Source organism: Callithrix jacchus, chromosome 9 (assembly GCF_049354715.1).
Source record: "Callithrix jacchus isolate 240 chromosome 9, calJac240_pri, whole genome shotgun sequence".
Classification (NCBI taxonomy): Eukaryota; Metazoa; Chordata; class Mammalia; order Primates; family Cebidae; genus Callithrix; species Callithrix jacchus.
Window position 1 is genome coordinate 68,653,955 of NC_133510.1, and position 27,124 is coordinate 68,681,078.

The window sequence follows — 27,124 nt, forward strand, 5'->3', positions numbered from 1 at the left end:
ATGTCCCTTTCCTGGGTTGGTAGGAGTGAGCTCTAGCACACCACTGCTTGGATCATGTGGATTAGGGTGGCATCTGCCTGGTTCTCTGCTGTAGTTACTGTTTTTTTTCCCCACTTTTAAGGCTTATCAAGCCCTCAAAGCCACTCAGGCAAAGCAGGCACTTTTGGCAAAGAAGGAGCAGAGGAAAGGAAAAGGGCCCAGGTTTAAGCGATTGGAATCATTCCTACATGATTCCTGGCGGCAGACCCGTGACAAGGTGCGTGTCAGACGACTAGAAGTGAAGCCTCACGCCTTGGAATTGCCAGATAAACATTCCTTGGCCTTTGTCGTATGCACTGAAAGGATTGATGGTGTGAGTTTACTGGTGCATAGAACCATTGCAAGACTTCGCCTAAAGAAAATTTTTAGTGGTGTCTTCGTAAAAGTCACTCCCCAGAACCTAAAAATGCTGCGTATAGTGGAACCTTATGTGACCTGGGGATTTCCAAATCTGAAGTCTGCCCAGGAACTCATTTTGAAACGTGGACAAGCCAGGGTCAAGAATAAGACCATCCCTCTGACAGACAACACTGTGATTGAGGAGCACCTGGGGAAGTTTGGTGTCATTTGCTTGGAAGACCTCATTCATGAAATTGCCTTTCCGGGGAAGCATTTCCAGGAGATCTCATGGTTCTTGTGCCCTTTCCACCTCTCAGTGGCCCGTCATGCTACCAAAAATAGAGTGGGCTTCCTCAAGGAGATGGGCACATCTGGCTATCGGGGTGAGCGCATCAGTCAGCTCATCCGCCAGCTGAATTAGCACCAGGTGAGGCAGGGCTGAGAACTGCTCTTGGACTGAATGTGGGTGTGCCATGCCTTGCCACTTTAAAAGTTCTTTTTGCATTTACTAGTTATTAAGAGTAACCTTGAGATTGGGAGGAAAGAGGAGGCGGGTACAAGTAGTTGGAGACCTGGGTGCAATGAATGCCTGATTGGGACATGGGGCTATGCATAGCCTAGGAGTTATAGGCTTAAAAATGTCAAGTAACTAAAAACTGTATTGCTGTAGTCATTTAGATGGAAATTAGGAAAGAATAACTGATTGCAAAAAGGACTTGAAGATGTGAATTATCTATTTTGCTGAAGAAATCTTAACTCTTTGAAATTACATTTTATTCCTGTTGTTATTACTCTAGGTGCCAAACTGCAATAAATTTTTATCAATGAAAAAAAAAAAAAAAAAGAAGCTGCTTGGAGCCCAGAGATGAGGGTTCTGAGGCAGACTGTGTGTGGGTTGCATTACAAAGAAGACTGTGATCCATTAGCCATACCTGGCCTGGCAATGCACGTTAGAAGTGTCTGGAAGTAGGGTTTTGGGGGAATGGGCTCAGAAAGGGGCAAGATTTATGTTCTATTCCTGCCTTGGGTGGTGGCTTGGTTCAGCTACCCAGGCTGTGTTGTCTCACTGCCCACGCCTGAATCCCAGCACTTTGGGAGGCTGAAGCAGGCCGATACCTGAGGCCAGGAGTTTGAGACCAACCTGACCAACATGGTTAAACCCTGTCTCTACTAAAAATACAAAAATTAGCTGGGTGAGGTGGAACATGCCTATAGTCCCAGCTACTCAGGAGGTTGAGGCAAGAGAATCTATTGAAACTGGGAGGTGGAGGTTGCAGTGAGCTGAGATGGCACCACTACACTCAAGCCTTGGTGACAGAGCAAGACTCCATCTAAAAAAAAAAAAAAAAAGGCATTCAAAGAATAATGGGACATGTCAATAGATAAGAGGAGCCAGCTTAAAGGGGCTTCCAGTAGTGAAATCTGGGACAATTTGATCATTAGCATAAATAATCAGGGCAGTCTACCTACTAAACTACAGGCGGGTGCCATGTCAGCCGATAAGCATGTCCAGAAGGGACCCCCTTAGTTGAAAGGCATCGCAGACCTCAGTGTGACCAAGCAGAGGAAGAAAAAGAAGGACAAAGACAAGGCAAAATTCCTGAAAGCCATGGCAATGAGCCAAAAATCAAGGGGGAGAAGCAGCACAGCCTGGGCAAGTGGGCCCCAGCCCAAATGGCCTTAGAAAGATGCAAGAGAGGCTGGGCACAGTGGCTCACACCTGTAATTCCAGCACTTTGGGAGGCCGAGGCAGGAAGATCACGAGGTCAGGAGATCGAGACCTTCCTGGCTAACGCAGTGAAACCCCTCCTCTACTAAAAATACAAAAGTTAGCTGGGTGTGGTGGTGCATGCCTGTAGTTCCAGCTATTTGGAAGGCTGAGGCAGGAGAATCACATGAACCCGGGAGGCAGAGGTTGCAGTGAGCCGAGATCGTGCCACTGCCCTCCAGCCTGGTGACAGAGGAAGATTCTGTCTCAAGAAAAAAAAAAAAAAAAGAAAGATGTCCTAGGGATCTTGTCCTCCTTCTCTGTTATAGCTGCATAGTCCTCCACTGTGTGAATGTAACATGGTTGAAGTGCTCTCCTAGCTGTGAGTGAGCATGTAGGCTGGAGACATTACAGCAAACAATGTTGCAATGAATCACCCTGTGCATATATGTTTTCATATTATTGAAGGTATATTTTCAGGGTAAATTCCCAGAAGTGGAATTGCTGAGTCAAAGGAAAATTAAAGTTTAGTTAAGTGACTCTTTCTCCACTGCCTGCCCAGCGCAATGTGTGGTCAGACTTTTGAAGTTTTCACCAATCTGATGTGTGAGAAATGGTACCTTACAGCAGTTTTGATGAGCATTTCTTGTATTGTGAGTGAAATTGAACATATTTTCATATGTTTAATGGTCATTTTGCATATTCAAAAACTTATTTGTTGGGTTTTATAATTTTAAAGTTACAAAGAGATCGGGGAGGATTAGAAGACATGGCTGAAGTCATCAAAGGATTCTGAGTCAAGCGATCATGTGGGGAAGGCTCCAGAAATAGAAATGACAATTTTAGCATGGGGAGATGTGTCAGAGACAAATGTGAGCTCTTCTACAAATGCAGCCTGATTTTCTTTTTGAAACTTGAGTGTACAGACTGTATTGTTCCCTTGTATTCCTCATTCAGTTCTTCCTGCAACTATTCTGCCATTTGACACTGTTCTCATCTTGTCTTTCTTATTTACTTATTTGAGATGGAGTCTCACTCTGTTGCCCAGGCTGGAGCTTAGTGGCATGGTCTTGGCTCACTGCAACCTCGGCCTCTTGGGTTCACGTGATTCTCCTGCCTCAGCCTCCCAAGTAGCTGAGACTACAGGTGCCCACCACCATGCTCAGTTCATCTTGTCTATTTTAGACCAGTTTGATGCCTCACTGAAGGTTTCATTGATGTGTTTTATCTTTAATGTATTTGCCAGTTTAACCAATATGGTAGGCAGAATAATATCGCCTCTTCACCACTCCCAGAAATGTCCATATCCTAATTTCCAGAACCTGGGAATATGTTATAGTACATGAAAAAGGGAAATTAAGATTGCAGATGGAATTAAGGTTGCTAATAATCAGCTGACCTTGAGTTGAGAGCTTGTCCTGGATCATCTGTGTGGGGGAAAATGTAATTACAACAGTTTTTACAAGAAGGTGGAAGGTAGGAGAATGAAGTCAGGTTGAGAGATTTTTTTTTTTTTTTTTGAGACGGAGTTTCGCTCTTGTTACCCAGGGAGTGCAATGGCACGATCTCGGCTCACCGCAACCTCTGCCTCCTGGGTTCAGGCAATTCTCCTGCCTCAGCCTCCTGAGTAGCTGGGATTACAGGCATGCGCCACCATGCCCAGCTAATTTTTTTGTATTTTTAGTAGAGACGGGGTTTCACCATGTTGACCAGGATGGTCTCGATCTCTTGACCTCGTGATCCACCCGCCTCAGCCTCCCAAAGTGCTGGGATTACAGGCGTGAGCCACCGCGCCCGGCCGAGAGATTTGAAGATGTTAGATTGCTGACTTTAAAAATGGAAGAAGGAACCATGTGCCAAGGAGGGAAGACAAACTGGAAAAGAATGTAGTCTCCCCCAGGGCCTCCAGAAGAATCACAGACCTGCCAACACCTTGATTTTAGCCTAGTCAGACCTGTTTTGGATGTCCATCTTCCAGAACTGTAACATGATAAGTTTGTGTTGTTTTAAGCGACTTAGGTTATGCATTAGAGCAGCAACAGGAAACTAATACAGGTGACAGGTGCCCAACATTTTTCTGTATAGCCAGTGTGCTCCACAGGGTAGGAAAGGGTGGACGTGTCAGAGATCCATTGAACTCCCACAAAAAGAAGTCTGTAGATTAACAAGGACTATAAGGAAGGAATACTGGTGAAGTAGAAGTGGAGCAGCTGTAGAGGGTTGAAAAGACCCATGAGAGAATGGTGTCCAGAAGCCACAGGAATGGAAAACATCTTAAGGAACATGACAATCAGATATTACACAGATCAGACATAGGATGAAGCCCTTATTTATTTATTTTGAGGCAATGTCTTGCTCTGTCACCTAGGCTGGAGTGCACTGGTGTGATGTCAACTCACTGCAACCTCTGCCTCCCAGGTTCAAGCAATTCTCCCTGCCTCAGCCTCCTGAGTAGCTGGGACTGCAGGCACCTGCCAACATACCCAGTTAATTTTTTTTTTTTTTTTTTTTTTTTAGTAGAGACCAGATTTAACTATGTTGGCCAGGCTGGTCTCAAAATCCTGACCTCAGGTGATCTACCTGCTTCAGCCTGCCAAAGTGCTGGGATTACTGGGATGAGCCACCGCACCCAGACAGATTTAACATTTTTAAAGATTTGACAGTGAATGGAGGATGAAAAGGCAGTAACTTGAGTGCAAGGTAAAAGTAAGTTTTTTTGGTGGTTCCCCACCCCCTCGCCTTTTTGAGACAGGGTATCACTGTCTTCCAGGCTAGAGTTCAGTGGTGCAATCATGGCTCATTGCAGCCTCAACCTCCCAGGCTCAAGCAGTCCTCCCACCTCAGCCTCACAAGTAGCTGGGATTACAGCCACACACTACCACCCCCTGCTAATTTTTATATTTTTTGTAGAGACATGATTTCGCCATGTTGCCTAGGCTGGTTTTGAACTCCTGACCTCAAGTGATTTGCCCTCCTTGGCCTCCCAGAGTGCTGGGATTGATTACAGATGTGAGCAAAACGTCATGCCTGGCCAGGTGTGTTATTTTGTTTTGATTTTACTGGAGGAAAGTGTGGATTTTAGGATATTTGAGCACAGGTGAAGAAATTCCTGGAGAGGGGAACAGTGAAGATACAAAATGAATGTGACTCAGCAAAAGACAGACCTGGGAGAGAGGAATCAAGAGCCCAGGGGTATTACTGCAGAACCTGGGAAGATACCTCATCCTTAGGTCAGGAGAGGAATCTGTGAGGTTCTTACATGTCCAGTCTAACTCACTGGCTCATTTTTTTCTTTTGTGGAATGAGAAGTGAAGTCATCTGCTAAGAAGGAGGAGTATAGACATGAGTAGGGTGACTTGAGAGTATCAAGTTTTGGCTTTTGTGGCAGCTAAAGGTAAATTACAAGATTTTTTTGTTGTGTTTTTTGAGACAGAGTCTTGCTCTATTGCCCAGGCTAGAGTGCAGTGGCACGATCTCAGCTCACCAAAACCTCCACCTCCCAGGTTCAAGAATTCTGCCTCAGTCTCCCAAGTAGCTGGGACTACAGGAGTGCTACCATGCCCAGCTAATTTTGTGTTTTTAGTAGAGATAGGGTTTCACTATATTAGCCAGATTGGTCTCAAATCTGCCCACCTCAGCCTCCCAAAGTGCTGGGATTATAGGCATGAGCTACCGGGCCCGGCAAATTACAAGATTTATAAGTGTCATTGAAAATCTAGGGTGTTTAACTTTCTCCTGAGGGTAGAAACAGAAATGCCTGGGATTATTTGTACATTTAACAAAGATTGAGTGCTGCAGATATGATACAAGGATATAAAACAGGTGTGTTGCATCAAGACACTTAGAGTTAAGGAGAGATAAATGAGTAAACCAACATTAGAGCCCACTGGAAAGGTGCACTTAATAATTCTGAGTTGTGGGAATAGCCTAATTAAACTGTTACTTAAGACTGGGCGTGATGGCTCATACCTGTAATCCCAGGACTTTGGGAGGCCAAGGCAGGCAGATCACTTGAGGTCAGGAGTTAGAGACCAGCCTAGCCAACATGGAGAAATCTCATCTCTGCTAAAAATATAAAAATTAGCTGGGTGTGGTGGCAGGTGGGAGGCTGAGGCAGGAGAATCACTTGAACTTGGGAGCTGGAGGTTGTGGTGAGCCAAGATTGGACCACTGGACTCCAGCCTAGGTGACAGAGTGAGACTCTGTCTCAAAATAAATAAATACATATATAAAAATAAACTGTTACTTAAGAAAGATTGTCTCTATTCTGGAAATGATGAGTAGGAAGACAGGAGGAGTGAAGGTGTGGAGGTATAGAGACCAATGTGCAGCATTTTTAGGTATTAGACACTATGCTTTAGATCAGATATTGGTGCTTATCTAGGAAGCCACTTCTTTGCACCCCAGGAAAATTGCTTGCTAAGCTTCTGTTTTTGCCATGCTATGTTAGTGGGGTGATTGGACAAAGAAGGGCAAGAAAGATTGAGTCAGTTGCAAAAGGAGTCTTTTTCTACTATTTTATCTAAACTTAGTATCTTCTTTGCTTTCCTGTCATATCCTTTGAGAAGTAGGCAATAACTGGCAAGTTCTCACACCAATGGTTTGTTATTCCAGCCATCCCTAGTCAACTCATACAAATAGTTATCTAGGCACTAGTTCTTAAACTAAGGTGATGGTGATAGCTATGGAAATGGAGTGGAAAGGATAGAGGAGAGGTATGTAGAAGTGATGGTTGCAGTGGGCCATCTGGAGCAGCCTTTGAGGATGCTAGCTACAGTGGGGGAGGCATAGCCAAGGTTGCAGAGCCCACAGGGTCCAGGCCCCTTGCTCTACTGAGTTGGCAGGGTGGGAACCCTGTGCTCCTGGAGCAGCTGCAGCCAGCCAGCCACAGCTCTGGACCCAGGCATCACTGTACTCTCAAAAGTCTAGGAAGCCCCTTGCTCCTACAGACTTGGAAGTGCCTTCTCCCTGGCCTTTCCCTACTCCCAGTACTCGCTCTGGTGTGGAACAAAGTTGTAGCTGAGCCCCAGTGCTGTTGCAACCCAGTGGGGGTGCATGTACTCAGGGCAGTGCTGACACTCCAGCCTCCTGCCAGCCCCCTGCCGCCTGGGTCCCTTCTGGACTTTGGGCACCAAGGAGTGTGGGAGGGGTGGGGGAGGCTGAGGGCAGCTTGGAGGGGGCCTGCAGGCACCCCTCAGCATGGACAGTCTGGGTGCTGTGTAGAGCATATTGATGGTGGAGGGAGGTAGATCAGGTTCCTAGGCTGGGAAGGGCAGGTACCCAGTGAAATCCCACCTTCAAGCCAGGGACAGCCTGAAGGCTGGGGCTAGGCTGCCAGTTCCAGGTAGAGTCCACAACTCAGAGTGAGAATTTCATTGATGAACATTTGGCCAATTAGATAAGGCTTTTTCCAGGCCCATATGTAACTGCCCATGGATCCATCAGCACATACTTCCTCCATTATGAGCACATAAAAACCCCAGACTCAGCCAGACTCACACACTCAATGAGACAACCTGCCTGCAGATAGCAGTTACCCACTCTGGGTCTCCTCTCCACTGAGGGCTGCACACTTGATGTGACATCCTGCCTGCAGAAAGGAGCTACCCACGTTGGGGCTCCTGAGAGCTGTTTTGTGGCTCAACGAAGCTCCCTTCTGCCTTGTTCACCCTCTAACTATCCACATACCTCATTCTTCCTGGACATGGGACAAGAACTAGGGACCCACCAAATGGTGGGACTGAAAGAGCTGCAACACAAATGGACTGAAGCACTCACCACCCTTCTGCCACTCTTCCCACTTGCCACATTACAGCCAAAGAGAAGAGGAACTGTGGCCCTTCTGAGAGTCCAGACCTAAGGCCTCTCCAAGTCAGGGCTGTGGCATGCTATAACATGTCACATATAACTTTGAGCCTTCGGGATCACTGGTGCCTCCAGGTTTTTCAGATGCCACTGTATTCCCTTCACCCAGATGCCAGCACCCAAGCCAGAGGCAGGTCATGGCATGGCTGGCCCAGCTGTGAGCAGAGTGCAGATCCCATGGAAAGTGTGGGATCTGGGCCAGAGCACAAGCCAAGAGCAGCCCTTTGGGCTGAGGTGGTCAGGTATCTCCTGTGGTGGGCCTAGGGTGGAGTGAGGCCCTGGATGGGGTGTCACTAGCCATGGAGGTCTCCAACTAGCAAAGCCGCACCAAAAAAATTCCTGTCAGGGACTAGGCGTGGTGGCTCACGCCTATAATCCCAGCAGTTTGGGAGGCCAAGGCAGGTGGATCATGAGGTCAGAAGTTTGAGACCAGTCTGGTCGATATAGTGAAACCCCATCTCTACTAAAAAATACACAAAATTAGCTGGGTGTGGTGGTGTGCACCTGTAATCCCAGCTACTTGGGAGGTTGAGGGCAGGAGAATCGCTTGAACCTGGGAGGCAGAGGTTGCAATAAGCTGAGATAACACCATTGCACTGCAGCCCTAGCGATGGTGTAAGACTCCATCTCAGGAAAAAAAAAAAAGAAAATCTTGTGTCAGAAGAACAGGTAGTACTTATGATGAATTAATCAGTAAATACTTTTTGAGCACCTGCTATGTAATAAGGACTGTGTCTGACATGTAGAAGAAAGGAAGAAGAGACTGGTGATGTGAAATCTCACCCCTGGGTATTAGTGAGTGAGAAAAGATTTCTCAAAGAGGAAGTTTCTTGAAATAGCCAGAGAATGCTTTGTAGAAGGGGCATCACTTTATATAATCCTTAAATAATACAAAAATAAGATAGGTAGCAGAGAGGTTAGAAAGTATTGTTTATTTAGTGAAGGAGACAGTGTATTCTGGTTTTCCTGTGTTAAATTCTAAATATCAAAGATTGGCAAAAGTATGAGGTTTAGGAATCTTCTTCACATCAGTGGTTGTTCATGACCTAAGAGTGGAAGAAAGGGTCAAGGGATTGAACATAGAATAGTACAAAACAGATGAGTCTTAGACCTTCACAGTGAAATAGTGGAGGAGGGAAAAGACAGAAATAAGGAGGCCTTGGACTCAGAAGACGACCTTGAGAAGCCTGCACTTCTCAGTCAGGCAAACTACATGGGAACACTGGTGTGGCTACTCACTGCATGGCCTTTGACAAGAGATACAACCTCTGCAAATCTGTTTTCTCATTTGTCAGATGGAAATAATTGTTCCTACCTTGTAGAGTTATGAGTACTATGTGAAATAATTGTTTAAAAAGTCAGTGCCAGCCAGGCATCGTGGCTCATGCCTGAAATTCCAGCACTTTGGGAGGCTGAGGTGGGTGGATCACCTGAGGTCAGAAGTTCAAAACCAGCCTGACCAACATGGAGAAACCCTGACTCTACTAAAAATACAAAATTAGCCAGGCATGGTGGTGCATGCCTGTAATCCCAGCTACTCGGGAGGCTGAGACGGGAGAACCCGGGAGGCGGAGGTATGGTGAGCCAAGATCGCGCCACTGCAGAACAGCCTGGGCAATAAGAGTGAAATTCTGTCTCAAAAAAAAAAAAAAAGTGTGAGTTGGGTGTGATAGCCCACGCTTGTAATCACAGCACTTTGGGAGGCTGGGGCTGGAGAATTGCTTGAGCCCAGGAGTTCAAGACCAGCCTGGGCAATGTAGCAATATCCTGTTTCTATAAATAAATAAATAGTGCCTTGCATAAAGAAGATACTTAAGAAATGGAAATTATGGCCGAGTGCAGTGGCTCACGCCTGTAATCCCAGCACTTTGGGAGGCTGAGGGGGGCGGATTGCCTGAGCTCAGGAGTTCAAGACCAGCCTGGGCAACACAATGAAGCCCCATCTCTACTAAATTAGAAAAAATTAGCCAAGCATGGTGTTGTGTGCCTGTAGTCCCAGCTACTCGAAAGGCTGAGGCAAGGGAATTGCTTGAACCCAGGAGATGGAGGTTGCAGCAAGCCAATCATGCCACTGCACTCCAGCCTGGGTGACAGTGCGAGACTTCGTGTCCCAAAAAAAAATTTTTTTAAATAAAATTATTAGGTATTTAGGACATGGAGTAAAAAGGATTATTCCAAAGAGAAGTTTGACATTATTGTCAGATACATTTTTAAAGACTGCGAAACATGCAGCTTCAAGTGAGACTATCATGCTTTTTACTTTTAAGAATGTTAAATTCTGGGGCTGGGTGTGGTGGCTCATACCTATAACCCCAGCACTTTGGGAGGCTGCGGAGGGAGGATTACTTAAGCCTAGGTGTTTGAGACCAGCCTGGGCAACACAGTGAGACCTCATCTCTACTAAAAATAAAAATATTAACCAGTATGGTGGTATGTGCCTGTGGTACCAGCTACTTAGGAGGCTGAGGCAGGAGGATCACTTGGGACTGGGAGGTCGAAGCTACCGTGAGCCAAGATCACACCACCTCATTACAGTCTGGGCCAGAGACTCTGTCTCAAAAAACAACAAAACAAAAAGTCAATTCTGAATGGTAATTCTCCTAGTTCATATATATGCTCCCACATAGTTCTCTGCAGGTTCCCAAGACAGTTTCCTTTAAAACAAAGTAATGCCTTGCACATTGCCTGGTCCATTATTTCCTTTGCCCTTGGTTCACTTGACCTCTGCTCTGTTTCTCTGGCACCAGGATTAACCAGTGGGTCCATGGTTCAACATGAAATTCTTCTTACTATTTAATGTAGCCGAATGCTTCTGGTTTTAAATACTGAGACAGTTAAAGTGATACTGAATAGTTTGCTTTTTTGCTTTTGTTGATACTTGTTTGCTATGATTCATCAGACTCTTATTACTTTAACGGATAAACAAGAATTTCAGCTACATTAAGTTCTGTTTTGTTTTGTTTTTTTGGTTTTTTTTTTTTGAGACAGAGTCTTGCTCTGTTGCCAGGCACCGGGCTGGAGTACAGTGGTGTGATCTCGGCTCACTGCAATCTCTGCCTCCTGGGTTCAAGCAATTCTCCTGCCTCAGCCTCCCTAGCAGCTGGGACTACAGGCGCATGCCACCACGCCCAGCTAATTTTTGTATTTTTTAGTAGAGACGGGGTTTCACCATGTTGGCCAGGATGGTCTCGATCTCTTGACCTTATGATCCGCCCACCTCGGCCTTCCAAAGTGCTGAGACATGAGCCAGTGTGCCCGTCCAAGTTCTGTGTTTTCTAAAGCAAGACCAGAGGGGAAGGCTTATGGGAGAATCAAGAGAGCGAAAGGAATTATTACGTAGTGTTTGCTTCACTTTCTATTCAAGTTTGAAATATGTATGAATTCAGATGAAACAAATATTAGAACACTTATGAACAAAGTGTTTCAGAATATAGATATAAGACATTTTAATGTATCTTTTTTTGTCATCCATTAAAATAAGTGTTTGGCTCATTGTCTCAGGGTCTTAACAAGATTTAGGAAGAAACTGATGGAAACAGTAACCATCCTATAATCTGCCCTGGAGGCTCTGGTGCCAGCCCTGCCTGCTTTCTTTCAGTTCCTTGAATATAGTGAGTTTCCTCTTTTCTCTTGGCTGTGGCACAAGCTAGTCTAGTTGGCTGAAAAATTTTTTTTTTTTTTCATTTTGTGGAATTCAGCTCACATCTTATTTCTTCAAGAAAGCCACAGAGCTTCTAGGTCGGATTACATTCTCTGGGCACCTTGAGCTTGCTTCCTCATCGATACAAAACATTTTCATCAAAATTGTGTGCTCCATGCAGGAGGGATATGTCTAGTTTACTCAGGGCTCTAAGCCAGGTACCAAGAGCAGAGCACACGGTAGACACTCAATAAATATCTGTTGAATGAAGTCAACATATATTAAGTGCCAAGTGCATTGCTTCATTTACTCCTCGCCATAACCTTTTAGGTAGATATCCCCATTTGCAGATGAAAAAACAGATAAGTTGCTCAAGGTGACAGAGTCAACCAATGACACAACCAGGACTTGGCCAGGTCACTTTGATGTCAAAGCCAGTGTTTTATTTTGTCTTTTACTTTCTTTGTTGCAAGCAGTAATTCTACTGAAAATCCAGTGTTATAAGTATTGTACTATATGATCTCTGACAGGAAAACAGGCAGGGTCTGATAAAAATCCAGCGAAATCCAGATTTCTTCCTAAATCTTGTTAAGACCCTGAGACAGGGTCTTAACAAGCCAAAGGCTTATTTTAATGGCTGACAAAAAAAAAGATACATTAAAATGTCTTGGATTTATATTCTGAAACATTTTGTTCCTAAATGACCTAATATTTGTTTCATCTGAATTCCATATTTCAAACTTGAATAGAAAGTGAAGCAAACATTATGTAATATTTGTTACCTAATAGAGCAGAGGGGAGGGCAGACAGGACCTTAGATTGTCTGGCCTCTGGCAACATTATTTGAGCTCTGCTCAGGCTGTGCCTGAGGCTTTCTGCCCCTATGATTTTCCCTGATTTGGGTTGATGGAGTCCTTTTTCTGCTTAAGCCTGTTTGGATTGGAACTCTGTCACTTAGGATCAAAGGATTCTTAACTAATATAGGATCTAAAAGACATTGGACATGTTTTGCCTTTTTTTCTTCTCCCTTTTTCACAGGCTGATATCGTTTCCTCAAGCTCTTTAAATGATTATAAATGTGTGTTCTCTGGGCCCAAGGAGGGAAGCGGTAACAAGGTGTCAGGGCAGTGATTATGAAAGGCGGTTCCTGGTCTGTGGAGTCAGGGCTTCTAGGACTTGCTCAGTTACTTGTGGAATGACTGTAAGAAACTTCATTTACTTACTTTTCTACACCTCAGTTTTGCCTGTGAAAAGTGAGGATGATATTTGCCGCACCACTTAGACAAGAGGGAATTGATAAGGCTGAGCCTAGGACTTTGCACTTCGGTATTATCTTTCAATGTCATGGCATCTCACCATTTCAACCTGTGGCTTTTCATATTTCTCAGTCACTAGACTGACCTAACCAACAGTGAGATGGGTAGATTAAGGAGGTTCCTATTCAGGGAAGACGACAGAGGAAGGAGATTCATGTTCCAGAGAGTAGGGAGCATTAGATGTGCATTGATCCTCACTGCATCCTTTTCGTGTCCAAGAGGTACTTAAAATAGTAAGTTTCCTTTCTTTCTGCTCTGTGGATTTCACAAATGGGATCTTTAAACTTGAACTTTTTTGCTTTTTTAAGGTAGCCAAACATGATCACATTGTTGAACTTTTGAACTTTTCAAAACCCATTCTGATACTTCCAAGATTGCTTTGTCTCAAATCCATTATCTGTGTTTATCGTTGCCTGGCTGTCGAAAGAAAAATCTCTATGTTTAAAAAACTAAAATTTTCACAATGAAGGAAAATCCTCCCAGAGACATTAAGAAAAAGGAAACCAAGCCAGCAGAGATAGAAACCATATTTCTGTTCCTGACATGAATGTGAATTTATTGGTTGGTTTCATACTTAAAATAGTACTTTTGCAAAATCATCTCAGAAAATATACTACATTTATTAAAACTCATACAAACCATTGCAGAAAATATTAAACCCTCTAACCAACCTAACACTTGCTTTCAGAGGCACTTGTGATGATTTTCACAGCTTCCATAGTTGCAAAGAAGAAAGAAATCATCTTGGAATGGGGTGGAATTTGATGAGAATAATCCAAAAACTATTTGTTTACTTCTTTACAGACTCACAGACAGCTTGATGATTAGGGGCTCCTACATAGTACACCTAATTATTAAAGGTTTTTCTAATAATGGGCTTTTTCATTGCCCACAATCTACTATATTCAGCAAAGTTTGTGCTAGATAATAAGGAAAATGAACCCAAGAATCTTAACCGCCTCAAATAGTTTTATGGATATACTAAAGTGTCAAGTACAATCTTTATCTTAAGGCTTGAGAACTGGAATGCAAGAAAACAAACTTTGGTGGAGTACTGGAATAAGACATAAAGCTGGGCAGCACCAGGTGTGACAGCCTTGGATGTTAATTCTGAAAGCCAGAATTAAGAACAACAAATAGGTTCAGATTTCTTTTTCAGAAACTTGCGCTATTTTGGCCAGGCACAGTCTCATGCCTGTAATCCCAGCAATTTGAGAGGTGATGGTGAGAGAATCACTTGAGCCCAGGAGTTCAAGACCAGCCTAGGCAACATAGTGAGACCCTGTCTCTATACGTTGTTGTTGTTGGTATTGTTCGTTTGAGACGAAGTCTTGCCCTTGTCGCACAGGCTGGAGTGCAATGGCACCATCTCAGCTCACTGCAACCTCTGCCTCCTGGGTTCAAGAGATTCTCCACCTCAACCTCCCCAGTAGCTGGGATTACAGGCGCCTGTCACCATGCCTGGCTAATTTTTTTTTTTTTGTATTTTTAATAGAGATAGGGGTTTTGCCATGTTCGCCAGGCTGGTCTCCTGACCTCGTGATCTGCTCACCTCAGCCTCCCAAAGTGCTGGGATTACAGGTGTGAGCTGCTGCCCCTGGCACCCTGTCTCTGTTTTTAAAACACAATTTAAAAGCAAAAAGAAAAGAAACTCTGTGCTGTTTAGACTTAGATTTTTAATTAGCTAGTATTTCTTAATTCAATGAATTATTAAGACCTTTTCACTGCTCCCTTTTTAAAGTCTTCTTTGAGTGATTTAACTGCTTCTTATCACCAAGCTCTCAAAGAGAAGATGAAATTAAAATCTGTTGGGTAACCATTTAAATAAGACAACTGGGGAGGCCCATTTCTCTAGGACTCTTCTCTATAGCAGAGAGCAATTGCCTTTCTTTTGCCTAGTAAACCTCTGCTCTAGGCTTAAAAAAAAAAAAGAGGCAATTTGAAAAAAATTTGAAGTCGATGAATAAACTAAGATTTGGGGATGATGGTAGATGTTAATTATGAAAGTTCAGTGTTTCCTTTGAAGAGGGAGTTCAAACTGTTTTTTTTTGATGTGAATTCTTTGGGTGACGATAGAAAATGGCTAAAGAGGATATAACAGAAACTGTTAGGGATGGAATTCAACTTTACCTAAAAAAGATTTCAGGCCAGGCACGGTGGCTCATGCTGGGAGGCCCAGGCAGGCAGATCACCTGAGGTTGGGAGTTCATGACCAGCTTGACCAACATGAAGAAACCCTGTCTCTACTAAAAATACAAAATTAGCCAGGTGTGGTGGTCCATGCCTGCAATCCCAGCTACTTGGGAGGCTGAGGCAGGGGAATTGCTTGAACCTGGGAGCAGAGGTTATGGTGAGCCAAGATCACGCCACTGCACTCCAGCCTGGGCAACGAGCAAAAACTCCATCTCAAAAATAAAAAACAAAACAAAACAAAAAAAGGTTTCTCTTCTCCCATGTAGCATTTTAAATGTAAAACCGAGACTTTAAATTCTTTGAGCCATTCAGCTCTTTACTGCCAGCTCACACTATTTCACAGCATATCCATAGACATGAGGGCGCACCAACTCCCAGGGCAGGGGGGCCTGGATGTGCTGCAGCTTCAGCTTAGAGAAGTTGGCTCGCTCCAGGGCCTTCCAGCTCTCTCTCGTCAGATTGCACCCATCAAACAGAAGGTACCAGGCAGGATCCAGGACCTGTTGCCAGAAAGAATTCCAAGTCGAACGCTCAGCTGCCACATGCTCCATGAAATAAAAAGCCCCTCCCTGAGGAGAAAGAAGGGAAAAAAAAAAAAAACCCACACTTTTCAAAGATTTTTTTTATTTCTGCTTTTTTTTTTTTTTTTAAATTGTTCCCTGGCACTGCCTTGCAAACCTTTGAGAGAACCATAGAATTCTGAGCAGGAGACTCACTCCACACTAAGCACACCCTTGAGACTAAATAACCATGTTTGTTTCTTTGTTGTTTTGAGACAGTTTTGCTGCTGCTGCCCAGGCTGAGTGCAGTGGTGCGATCTCGGCTCACCACAACCTCTGCCTCCTGGGTTCAAGCGATTCTCCTGCCTCAGCCTCCCGAGTAGCTGGGGTTACAGGCATGTGCTACCATGCCTGGCTAACTTTGTATTTTTAGTAGAGATAGGGTTTCTCCATGTGGGTCAGGTTGGTCTCAAACTACTGACATCAGGTGATCTGCCCGCCTCGAACTCCCAAAGTGCTGGGATTACAGGCATGAGCCACTGCACCCAGCCTTAAATAACATGTTTTTAACTTTTGTATCATTTTCACAAATAAGTACATGATATGATTAATGAAAATACAGATACATCTAAAATCGTTACTGAATTCAAGGTAACATTTTCTCATTAGGTAATGAGTCAGTGATGCTAAATGTAAATGACTGCTCGTAGGAATTAGCAACTGCTGCTTTCATCAAGGAGTCCTATAGATTGGTCACGTAAGGCCAGGCGCAGTGGCTCCCACCTGTAATCCCAGCCCTTTGGGAGGCCGAGGTGGGTGGATCACTGAAGTCGGGAGTTTGAGACTAGCCTGACCAATATGGAGAAACCCTTTCTCTAAAAGAAAAAAAAAAAAGGATTCGTCAAGTATAGGCACAGTATATGTTATTACATGTTGTGGGTGGGGGGGCGTCTTCAGAAGTTTCCTACCAACTACCTCTGAGGGGAGTAGGGAGAGAGGGACCAGACAGTCACCTCAAAAAATCTTGGTAACTGCCCCACTCTTCTTGGCCTCCTCTAGCTGTCCTAGTCTTGGCCCTTTAGGCAGATTTTAGAGACAGAGTTCAGTTTAGAGATGGAGTTCCCCCAAATTATATGGGTAAGTGCAAGACCTAGGTTAGGAATAGAAAAATTGGAATTTCCTGATTTATTATTTCTTTTTTTAAAAAATCAGGTCAAGACGCGGTGGCTCATGGCTGTAATCCCAACACTTTTGGCCAAGGTGGATGGATCACTTGAGGCCAGAAGTTGGAGACCAGCCTGGCCAACATGACAAAACCCCATCTATACTAAAAATATAAAAGTTAGCCAGGTGTGGTGGCATGTGCCTATAATCCCAGCTACTCAGGAGGCTCAGGCAGGGAGAATCAGTTGATTCTGGGAGGTAGAGGCTGCAGTTAGCCAAGACTGCACCACTATACTCCAGCCTGGGTGACAGAGCAAGACTCTGCCTCAAAAAAAAAAAAAAAAAAAAAAAAAAGGAATATTTGCATTTGCATTAAAGAGAGCCAAATCTACTACCTGTGTGACTTTGGGCAAATTCCTTAATCTCTCTTAGTCTAACATGTCCTAACATTTCTACTTTAGAGGACTGTTGAGAGAGGGTAAAAGGAAAATGTAATAAAGTTCCCGACCGGGCCAGTGGCTCATGCCTGTAATCCCAGCACTTTGGGAGGCCAAGGCAGGTGGATTGCCTGAGGTCAGGAGTTCAAGACCAACCTGGCCAACATGGTGAAACACCATCTCTACTAAAAATATAAAACAATAGCCAGGCATGGTAGCATGCGCCTATAATCTCAGCTACTCGAGAGACTGATGTAGGGGAATTGCTTGAACCAGGGAGGTGGAGATTGCAGTGAGCTAAGATCTCGCCACTGCACTCCTGCCTGGGCAACAGAGCAAGACCCTGTCTCAAAAAAAAAAAAAAAAAAAGAAAAAGAAAAGAAAAGAAAAAGAAAATGTAATAAATTTCCCTTATTATATCCAGCAGAGAGTGGGCACTTAGCAGAAGCTAAGGAAGACTATCAAGAAAGTGATACCTTTAAGAGTTGAATTGATTTTTGGCACTGTAAACTGAGATAATAATTACCTTCCTTGCAGGGGCGTTGTGAGATTAGTAATGCTGTAAGCAAAATATCTACTAATGTGCCAGTTAGTGTCCAGTCTTAGGACATAAGAACCCAGCATTGGGGTATAAGAATCAGTCCTTCTTTATTTACTACTCTGATATTGAGCCGAAGACAGGATGGTATGATTGTCTCTAAACTCTATCTCCAAGTTCTTTTCTTCCTGAGGAACTTCCTCTATTAGAAAATAAAACTGAGGGTCGGGTGTGGTAGCTCACACCTGTAATCCCAACACTTTGGGAGGCCAAAGCAGGAAGACCACCTGAGCCCAGGAGTTTGAGACCAGCCTGGGCAACATGGCAAAACTTTGTATTTACAAAAATACAAAAATTAGCTGGGTGTGGTGGTGCACACCTGTAGTCCCAGCTACTGGGAGGGTGGGGAGGCTGAGATCTTGAGCCCAGGAGGTGAAGGCTTCAGTGAGCCGTGATCGTGCCACTGCACTCCAGCCTGGACAAGAGAGGGAGACCAGGTCTCAATAAAAAATAGACAAAACTGGGGATTACAGAACATGTCTTTCTCCAAGAATAGTAAATTCAAATGTTAACATATCCATTTATTTAACTTTTTTCAGAATATAAAATGAGTTTAAACTAGCTAAAAATAATAAGGGTAATATGTGAAAACTACATACAGGTTTAAAGAATTATAGAGTTTACAGAAAGGTTTAAAATGAAAAGTAATTCTTTCCCTGAATCCAACCTCATTCCCAAGTGGTATCCACTGTTAATAGTTACTTGTCTAGGCTGGGCACAGTGGCTCACATCTGTAATCCCAGCACTTTGGGAGGCTGAAGTGGGCAGATCACCTGAGGTAGGAGTTCAAGACCAGCCTGACCAACATGGAGAAACTGTGTCTACTAAAAAAAAAAAACAAAATTAGCCAGGTGTGGTGGGGCATGCCTGTAATCCCAGCTACTTGGGAGGCTGAGGCAGGAGAATTGCTTGAACCCGGGAGGGGGAGGTTGCCGTGAGCTGAGGTCATGCCATTGCACTTCAGCCTGGGCTACAAGAGGGAAACTCCGTCTCAAAAAATGTTACTTGTCTATTGTTCCCATTAACATACACACATAGATGTATGTCCTCTCTTGCCCTTACACAATGGGCACGCATTCTGTGCCTTGATTGCTTTTTGTTCTCATTAGACGTTATCCCTTGGGGATTTTTAAATATCAGCACAGATAACTCTTCTTGTTCTTTCTAACAGCTGCACGGTGTTCCTTTGTACAATGTGACAACTCACTTACACAGCATCCTATTGATATTTAGGTTATTTCCAGTTTGTGCTATTACAAATACTACTTAATAAATATTCTTGTGTATGGACAAGTTTTTGCATGTAGGATAAATTCCCACTGGATAAAAGAGTATGTGTGCTTTAAATTTTGAGGTTATCAGATATCATCCAAAGAGGGTACCTCTTCTAATGGGTATGGTGGTGTCCAGTCCCCCAAACCCACCCCAGCACTATCCTGACCTTAAAAGAAGCCCCTAACTGTATAATAGGTAAAATTAGTTTCTTTAGCTCTTTAATTGTAAGTTTGAGCATTTTTTGTAATGTAATTGGTTTATATTTCTGTTCCTGTTATATGCCCCTACTGATCATGTTGACACCTAATGTCTTTTAACATGAGGGAAGTTAACTCTTTGTCATCCCTGGAAAATACTTTTTCTAAGCTTGTTTTGTACTTTAACTTTGTTTTTAGGAGTGTTTCCTTTTTTTTTTTTTTTTTTATACGGAGTCTCACTCTCTGGTCCAGGCTGGAGTGCAGTGGTGTAATCTTGGCTCACTGCGACATTTGCCCCCAGGTTCAAGGGATTCTCCTGCCTCAGCCTCCTGAGTTGTGGGAGTACAGGTACCTGCCACCATGCCTAGCTAAGTTTTGTATTTTTAGTAGAGGTGGGGTTTCACCACGTTGCCCAGGCTGGTCTTGAACTCCTGACCTCAAGCAATCTGCCTGCCTTGGCCTCCCAAAATGATGGGATTAGAGATGTGAGCCTCTGTGCCCCGCCAGGAGTTTCTTTCTTTATAGTAGTTTTAAGTTTTTGTATTCAGATTTATCAATTGTTCTCTTTATAGCTTCTTTCCCACTCTAAAAAATTTTTTTGACAGTCTTTTCTAGGAGTTTGCTTTTGTGTGTGTGTATGTGTGTGTGTGTGTGTGAGAGAGAGAGAGAGAGATAGAGAGAGAGAGAGAGAGATAGCGAGAGACGGAGTCTCACTTTGTCACCCAGGCTGGAGTGCAATGGTGTAGTCTCTGCTCACTACAACCTCTGCCTCCCAGGTTCAAGCAATTCTCCTGCCTCAGCCTCCTGAGTAGCTGGGACTACAGGGGTGTGCCACCACACCCAGCTAATTTTTGTATTTTTAGTAGAGACAGGGTTTCACTATGTTGCACAGGCTGGTCTCAACCTCCTGACCTTGTGATTCACCCACCTTGGCTTCTCAAAGTGCTGGGTTACAGGCATGAGCCAGAGCTGCTGGTGCAGTGAGCCGAGATCAAGCCACTGCACTCCAGCCTGAGTGAGCCGAGATCGCGCCACTGCACTCCAGCCTGGGCAACACAGTGAGGCTCCATCTCAAAAAAAAAAAAAAAAGTTTCAGCCACCTGAAATTGACAGGACTGCCAGCTGTGATAATGGCTGCTACTAATCAGTCCTTCTCACACCCTTTCACCCGGTCTCAGCACTCTGCGCACCTCGCGGAGAATCTCCTCCTGGTTCACCACAGAGCACAGCACCAGCGTGGAGACCACCACGTCCATAAAGCCATCGGCCACCTGGTGCATGTTGTCCCCGGCAGCTACCACAAAGCGCTCAAACTGCAGGTGACGGTTCTCAGCAATGCTCTTGATCAAAACTTCTCAAAGTTGGGGTTGGGGTCAATACAGGTCACCCTGCACCCAGGTGGGTAGAATTTGAAGTTGGTCCCGGTGCCACAGCCCACCTCCAGCAGGGAGAGCTTCCCGGAGGGGCCCGCAAACTCCTGCAGGTTGCTGAAGAGCTCCCGCTTCTTGCTTGCCATCTGTTCATTGTACATCACAGAGAACCTCACCAAGAAGTAGGGGGGACCATTTTTTGCACATCCAGCTCCACAAGCCCAGAAAGTTCAGCAGGTACATGGGAGATGCCAGGATGTAGATGGCCAGTCGCAGGATAAAGATGGTAAACTCCATTGCTCAGAAGCGGAGGGGAAAAAAAAAACCCCCAACAGATCAACCGTTAGAGACCCGGCTCCTTTAACTGTGGGAGAGAGGCTTCAGGCCACACTCCAGAGCCAATCAGCTGCAGAGGGAAAAAAGAATTGGCTGTGCTGCAAAGTCAAATCGTGGGCAAGAGGCCCATTTTGCCTAATTAATAGATATTCGGCAGAAGTCAGCTCAGCTTAGTTTCCATGAGTCAAAATGAGAAGGTTGCCAGCTTTTCCTTAGAAGGAAAGTTGATTATAATCCTTCATTCCTAATCGATTCCTGTTTCCCTTCCCTGGGTTTAGAGACGACTGCTGGCTTCCTGCTTGAGTTTTACAAGCCCAGTTACTTATGCCCCACTGGGCTCGTCAGTGACCTCTAAAAGAATTCGTGGGCGGAGCCTGCTGAACCCACACCTTTATCATAACACGCCCCCCCTTACTTCCCCACGCCCGACCCTGTTTGGTTTTGTTTTTTTCTATTTCTTTTTAAAAGGAACTGAAAGGACATGCATGGCCGGCCACAGTCAGCAAGAATTCTCCCTTTTACATTCTGGGCAGAGGCTCTCAGTGTTCCTAACTCAACAACAGGATTATTTTTGTAAACCGGAAATAAAGTTGTAAGGTCCTCCAAGCATTTGAATGGACTTTCTCCTCGGCCAGGGGGTTCTTAAAATGTAACCTGAGAGACTGGTTCAGGCCATGATGGGAAGTGGGGGTCAGACGCCAACTTATACTTTTCCGGCATTCACATCAACACAGACCTTAAGTACATTTACAATCTATTCTCTCTGAAGCTTACTACTTGGAGGCTTCATCTGCACCATGAAACTTCTGTCTCCACAACTCTTACTGCAACCCAGATATCTCCTTTCTGTCGATCCTAGGTCTTTAGATGAACTCAACCAATTGTCAATCAGAAAAATTTAAAACCTACCTGTAATGTGGAAGCTCCCCACCTCGCCTTGAGTGGTCCTGCCTTTCTGGACGGAACCAATGTATTTCTTAAATGTATTCGATTGAAGTCTCATGTGTCCCTAAGATGTATAAAACGAAGCTGCATCCTGACCAGCTTGGGCACATGTTCTCAGGATTTCCTGAGGGCTGTGTCATAGGACATGGTCATATTTGGCTCAGAATAAATCTCTTTAAATATTTTACAGAGTTAGACTTTTTTTTGTCAATATTTTAAAATCACTGTCTTGGGCTGTACTCCCCCTTTTTGAAAAATTTTTGGCTCAAGGAAGTCAGTTCATGGGCTGCCCTTCTTTTTTTGTAGAAAGAAAGAGAAAGAGAAAGGGGGAGAGAGAACAGGAGTCTTGCTCTATTGCCCAGGCTGGAATACAATCTAAAAATAGGTATTAAAAACCTCCTTTATGCCGATAATTGTGCTTAACAGCGGAGACAGGAAGGAATAAGGGAAGAAAATAACAGCTAACCAATATTTCATTTAAGTCTGTAAAATGTTAAGCAAATGCTGAAGAGTGATTTTCTTCCAATTATGTGGTTACTTTCAAAATAGGTGTAATGTGACACTGAGAAAAATGTATGTTCTGTGGACCTGGGGTGAAGAATTCTATAAATATTCACTGAGTTTACTTGTTCCAGGATCTGAGTTCAAATCATAAGTGTCTCTTAATTTTCTATCTCGATCCGTCAAATATTAACAATGTGGTGTCAAAATCTCCCTCTATTATTGTGCGGGAGTCCAAGTCTCTTTATAAGTCATTAAGAACTTGTCTTATGTATCTGGGTGTTCCTATATTGGGTGCATATATATTGATGATCATTGACTCCTGTTGTTGCATTGATCCTTTTACCATTATGTAATGTCCTTCTTTGTTTCTTTTAGTCTTTGTTACTATTAAAGTCTATTTTATCAGAGATGAAAGTTTCAACTCCTGTGTTGTTTTTTTCTTCTCTCCATTTGATTGGTAAGTCTCCCACCAACGCTTTGAGTCTTTGTGTGTCCTTGCTTATGAGATGGATCTAGATACAGCATACCGATGGGTTTTGACTTTTTATTCAATTTGTGTGTCTGTGTCTTTGATTGGGGTATTTAATCCATTTAAATTTAGGATTAATATTGATATTTGTGAGTTTAATACTGTCATTTAATGCTCCCTGGCTATTTTGCCCATTAGTTGATATAGATTCTTCATTATGGAGATACTCTTTACCTTTTGGTAAGTTTTTGGGATGACTGATACTGGTTGTTCCTTTCTGTGTGTAATGCTTCTTTCAGAAGCTCTTGTAAAGCAGGCCTGGTGGTGATGAAATCTGAGTGCTTGCTTGTTCCTGAAAAATTTTATTTTTCCTTCATTTATGAAGCTTAGTTTGTCTGGATATGAGATTCTGGGTTGAAAATTCTTTTCTTTGAGGATATCGAATATTGATCCCCACTCTCTTCTAGTTTGTAGGGTTTCTGCTGAGAGATCTGCTGTGAGTCTGATAGGCTTCCCTTTATGGGTAACCTGACCTTTCTCTCTCTAGCTGCCCTTAGAATTTTCTCCTTTATTTCAACCCCGGTGAATCTAACGATTATGTGTCTTGGGGTTGCTCTACTTGAGGAATATCTTTGTCGTGTTCTCTGTATTACCTGGAGTTGAATATTGTCCTGCATTACTAGGTTGGGGAAGTTTTCCTGAATAATATCCTGAAGAACATTTTCCGGCTTCATTGGAAGTCTTCATGACATTCAGGTACACCTCTCAAATGTAAATTAGGTCTTTTCACATAGTCCCATATTTCTTGGAGACTTTGCTCATTCCTTTTTACTTTTTCTTCTCTAATCTTGTCTTCTCGTTTCATTTCATTAAGTTGGTCTTCAACCTCTGATATCCTTTCTTCTGCTTGATCAATTCAACTCTTAAAACCTGTGCATAATTTGCGATGTTCTTGTATAGTATTCTTCAGTTCTGTTAATTCACTTATATTCCTCTCTAAATTGTCTACTCTTGTTAGGATTTCGTCAAACCTTTTTTCAAGGTTCTTAGTTTCTTTACATTGGGCTAGAGCATATTCTTTTAACTCACAGAAGTTTCTTGTTATCCACCTTCTGAAGCCTGATTCTGTTAATGGAACGCACTTGTTCTCCATCAGGCCTTGTTCCCTTGTTGATGAGGAACTGTGATCCCCTGTAGAGGGAGAGGCATTCTGATTTTGGGTATTCTCAGCCTTTTTATGCTGGTTTCTTCCCATCATTGTAAATTTATCTACCTGTCATCTTTGTAATTACCGACTTTCAAATTAGGTCTCTGAGTGGACATCCAACTTGTTGATTCCCAGCACCAGAATCTGAGAAACCCACTGCGCCAGATAAAACAGTGGCATTAAGATTCATGGTGCTTTTCTGCCTGGGAATCTCTGGTCTGGCATCCTTCTTGAGTCCCTTTTTCAATCAGCTGAATGGGCAACTCTGCCTTCCCAGAGCTCCAAACATCAACCAAAAGGGGACCCAGTCCAGTTTACTGTGTACTAAGAACCGCTGTGCCGGGGCGCCAGCAAAACCACCACACCAGCCATAAGACTTGTGCTGGCGACCCATGGGGCTCCTCCGCTGGTCTGTGAGCAGCAAAAATTTATCTGAAAGTGTGGCGTCCTCTTGCTCTCTGTGCTTTCACCAGGAGCTACAATCCTGAGCTGCTAGTAATCAGCCATCTTGGATCTCTCTAGGGCTGCCCTTCTTTTAAAGGACAAGCCTCAGTCTTCAAATTGTGCGTAACTACTCAATTACTCAGATAATTTAGATAAAAATATTCCCCAGAATATGCATATTTGGGAGCCAAAGGGATTCAGAAAATAGTTTCAAGCATCCATCTGTTTTTTACAAGAAAGGCTGAATCTAAGCACAGTGGCAGATGCCCATGGTCTCAGCTACTGAGGAGCTAATGCAGAAGCATAACTTCAGCCCAGGAATTCAAATCCTGCCTGGGCAACATAGTGAGAGCCTATCTCTTAAAAAAAAAAAAAAAAAAAATGACTACAAAGAAGAAGAAAGCCTGAGCTCTTAGGTGGTTAGGGAACACAGAAAAAAAAAAATTTTAATAGTAACATTTAATTTTAAAAACTGAGTGATAGATACAGGGAGTGTTCTGTTGTTTCGTGATTTGTTGTACCCTGCATATTGGAATACATATAAATATTATATGTATTCCAGTTTTAACAGCTTTTTTGAGTTGGAATTGATATATAATAAACTCTACATAGTTGATGTGTACAGTTTGATAAGTTTTGACATATCTCTATACCTGTGAACCCATCACTGCAGCCAAGATCGATGAACAGCCATCACCCCTAAAAGCTTCCTCTTGCTCCATTGTGATCCTCCCTTCTCCACTCCTAATCCCAAGGCAGTCAGTGGCCTGTTTTCTGTCTGTTTTTGAAAACAGGACCCAGGGACCAGGGAAGAAACTGAGCAACTCCACAGGACTGGAGATTCTAAAGCCCTCAGCAAAGGAGAATGAAAGTAATTTTGTAGAGAATTTAATTCTTCTTTTTAAAATGGAGAGGCCTATGGTCACAAAGTTTGCTTGTAACAGAAGCACAAGAGTAACCCCTAGATGTTACTGTTAACAAAATTAAAATGCCTTTGGGAACTTACCTGGCTGGACAACTTTACCACTTATCTCCAGCTGTAGGTATTTCCCTTTGCAAATCAGATAACCTCATAATCCTTCTGGTGACACACTCTTTTCTTTTTTTCTTTTGCACTTATCTTTTGCTTTTGTTTAGGAAAACAGCCTGAATGTTTTTCCTGAAATTCTTTTTCAGAATTGTGAAAACAAAACAGCATTCTGGAACTCTGAGCAAAAAAGACAATCCCTGGGTCACAGAGCCCAGTTGAGACAGATGAATTTTAATTTTCAGGCTAGGTGCCTTGACTCATACCTGTAATCCCAGCACTTTGGGAGGCCAAGGCTGTCAGATCACTTGAGGTCAGGAGTTTGAGGCCAGCCCGGCTGAGGCGTGAGAATTGCTTGAACCTGAGAGGTGGAGGTTTCAGTGAGCCAAGATTGTGCCAGTGTACTCCAGCCTGGGCAACAGAGTGAGACTGTCTCAAAAAAATAAAAATAACAACAAATTGAATGGTCAAATCAAATAATAGAATATTTAATTTTCAAAAACCCCTACAAAACAAATGTACTGCTGATACATATAACAACAAAAATTAATCTTACAGATTAAAGGGAAGAAAATACATACTGTAGCATTTTATTTACATTAAGTTCAAAAACAAGTCAACTGACTTATAATGTTATAGACATTTTGGGGTTATTGACTTACAGGCCACAAAGGAGCCTTCTAGGGATATTGGAAATGTTCTGTATTTTTATTTTGTTGCAAGTGAAACATACACACACACACACACACACACACACACACACAGGTAAAAATTATCAAGGGGTGCACTTAAAGTTTGTGTACTTTGTATGTAAATTTATCTCAATGAAAAAGTAATGACTGTTCAAGAAAAAAAGGACATAATAGGAATGTAAACGGGCATATGTTCATATACAATAGAAACATTTAAACTATGAGAATATTACGTAAACCTTTATACTAATATGTTTGAAGACTTGGATGAATTGGATAATTTTCTGCAAAATTGATTAAAGAAGACATAGAATATGTGATTAGACTTCTAACCATTAAATAATCTAAACTGGTGGTAAAGATTTTCTCCTTCAAAACTACCAGGCCTGGCCTCATACACTGGTGAGCATCTGTAATCTCAGCTGCTTGACCCCAGGAGTTCAAGTCCAGCCTGGCTTCATCTCAAAAAAGTGTAATTTAAATACAGAAGCACCAAGCCTGTGTGGCTTTATGAAGAGGTTTTTACCAAACTTTCAGTCACTCTTATGATTGTTTGTTTGTTTTTGAGACAGAGTTTCACTCTTGTCGCCCAGGCCACAGTGCAATGACTGTAGCCTCTGCCTCCTGGGTTCAAACGATTCTCCTGTCTCAGCCTCCCAAGTAGCTGGAATTATAGGTATTTGCCACCCTGCCTGGCTAATTTTTGTATTTTTAGTAGAGACAGGGTTTCACCATGTTGGCTTGGCTGGTCTTGAACTCCTGATCTCAGGTGATCTTCCTGCTTTGGCCTCCCAAAGTGCTGGGATTACAGGCAGGATCCACCATGCCCGGCCTCAATCACTCTTATGTAAACAGTTCT

General features: G+C 43.3%; 2 protein-coding genes, 1 long non-coding RNA gene and 1 pseudogene across 6 annotated transcripts in view; 2 read left to right on the plus strand and 2 right to left on the minus strand.

Moving 5' to 3' along the window:
- LOC118144247 (uncharacterized) overlaps positions 1 to 25,698 on the minus strand; it is a 28,989-nt gene extending 3,291 nt beyond the window's left edge. The window contains exon 1 of the long non-coding RNA XR_013521905.1: positions 25,553 to 25,698. This is a non-coding gene — a long non-coding RNA (uncharacterized LOC118144247). The remainder of the gene's footprint in view (positions 1 to 25,552) is intronic.
- The window catches only part of LOC100399071 (natural resistance-associated macrophage protein 2), a 130,867-nt gene that overhangs the window by 67,684 nt on the left and 36,059 nt on the right, over positions 1 to 27,124 (plus strand). For 2 of the 4 annotated variants that reach the window (XR_013521892.1, XR_013521899.1), the window contains exon 18: positions 20,450 to 22,831. The exons of the other annotated variants lie outside the window; for them this stretch is intronic. The gene's annotated coding sequence lies outside the window, so the exon portion shown is untranslated. Of the gene's footprint in view, positions 1 to 20,449; positions 22,832 to 27,124 lie in introns of those variants that run through there. 4 annotated transcript variants of the gene reach the window in all.
- LOC100408401 (ribosomal protein uL30-like pseudogene) lies at positions 240 to 942 on the plus strand (annotated as a pseudogene).
- LOC100404559 (thiol S-methyltransferase TMT1A) lies at positions 15,396 to 20,974 on the minus strand. The gene is given in 4 exon segments (XM_078336704.1): positions 15,396 to 15,669; positions 20,432 to 20,619; positions 20,622 to 20,829; positions 20,831 to 20,974. Coding segments are annotated over 4 exon segments (741 nt in total). The 5' UTR covers positions 20,939 to 20,974; the 3' UTR covers positions 15,396 to 15,432.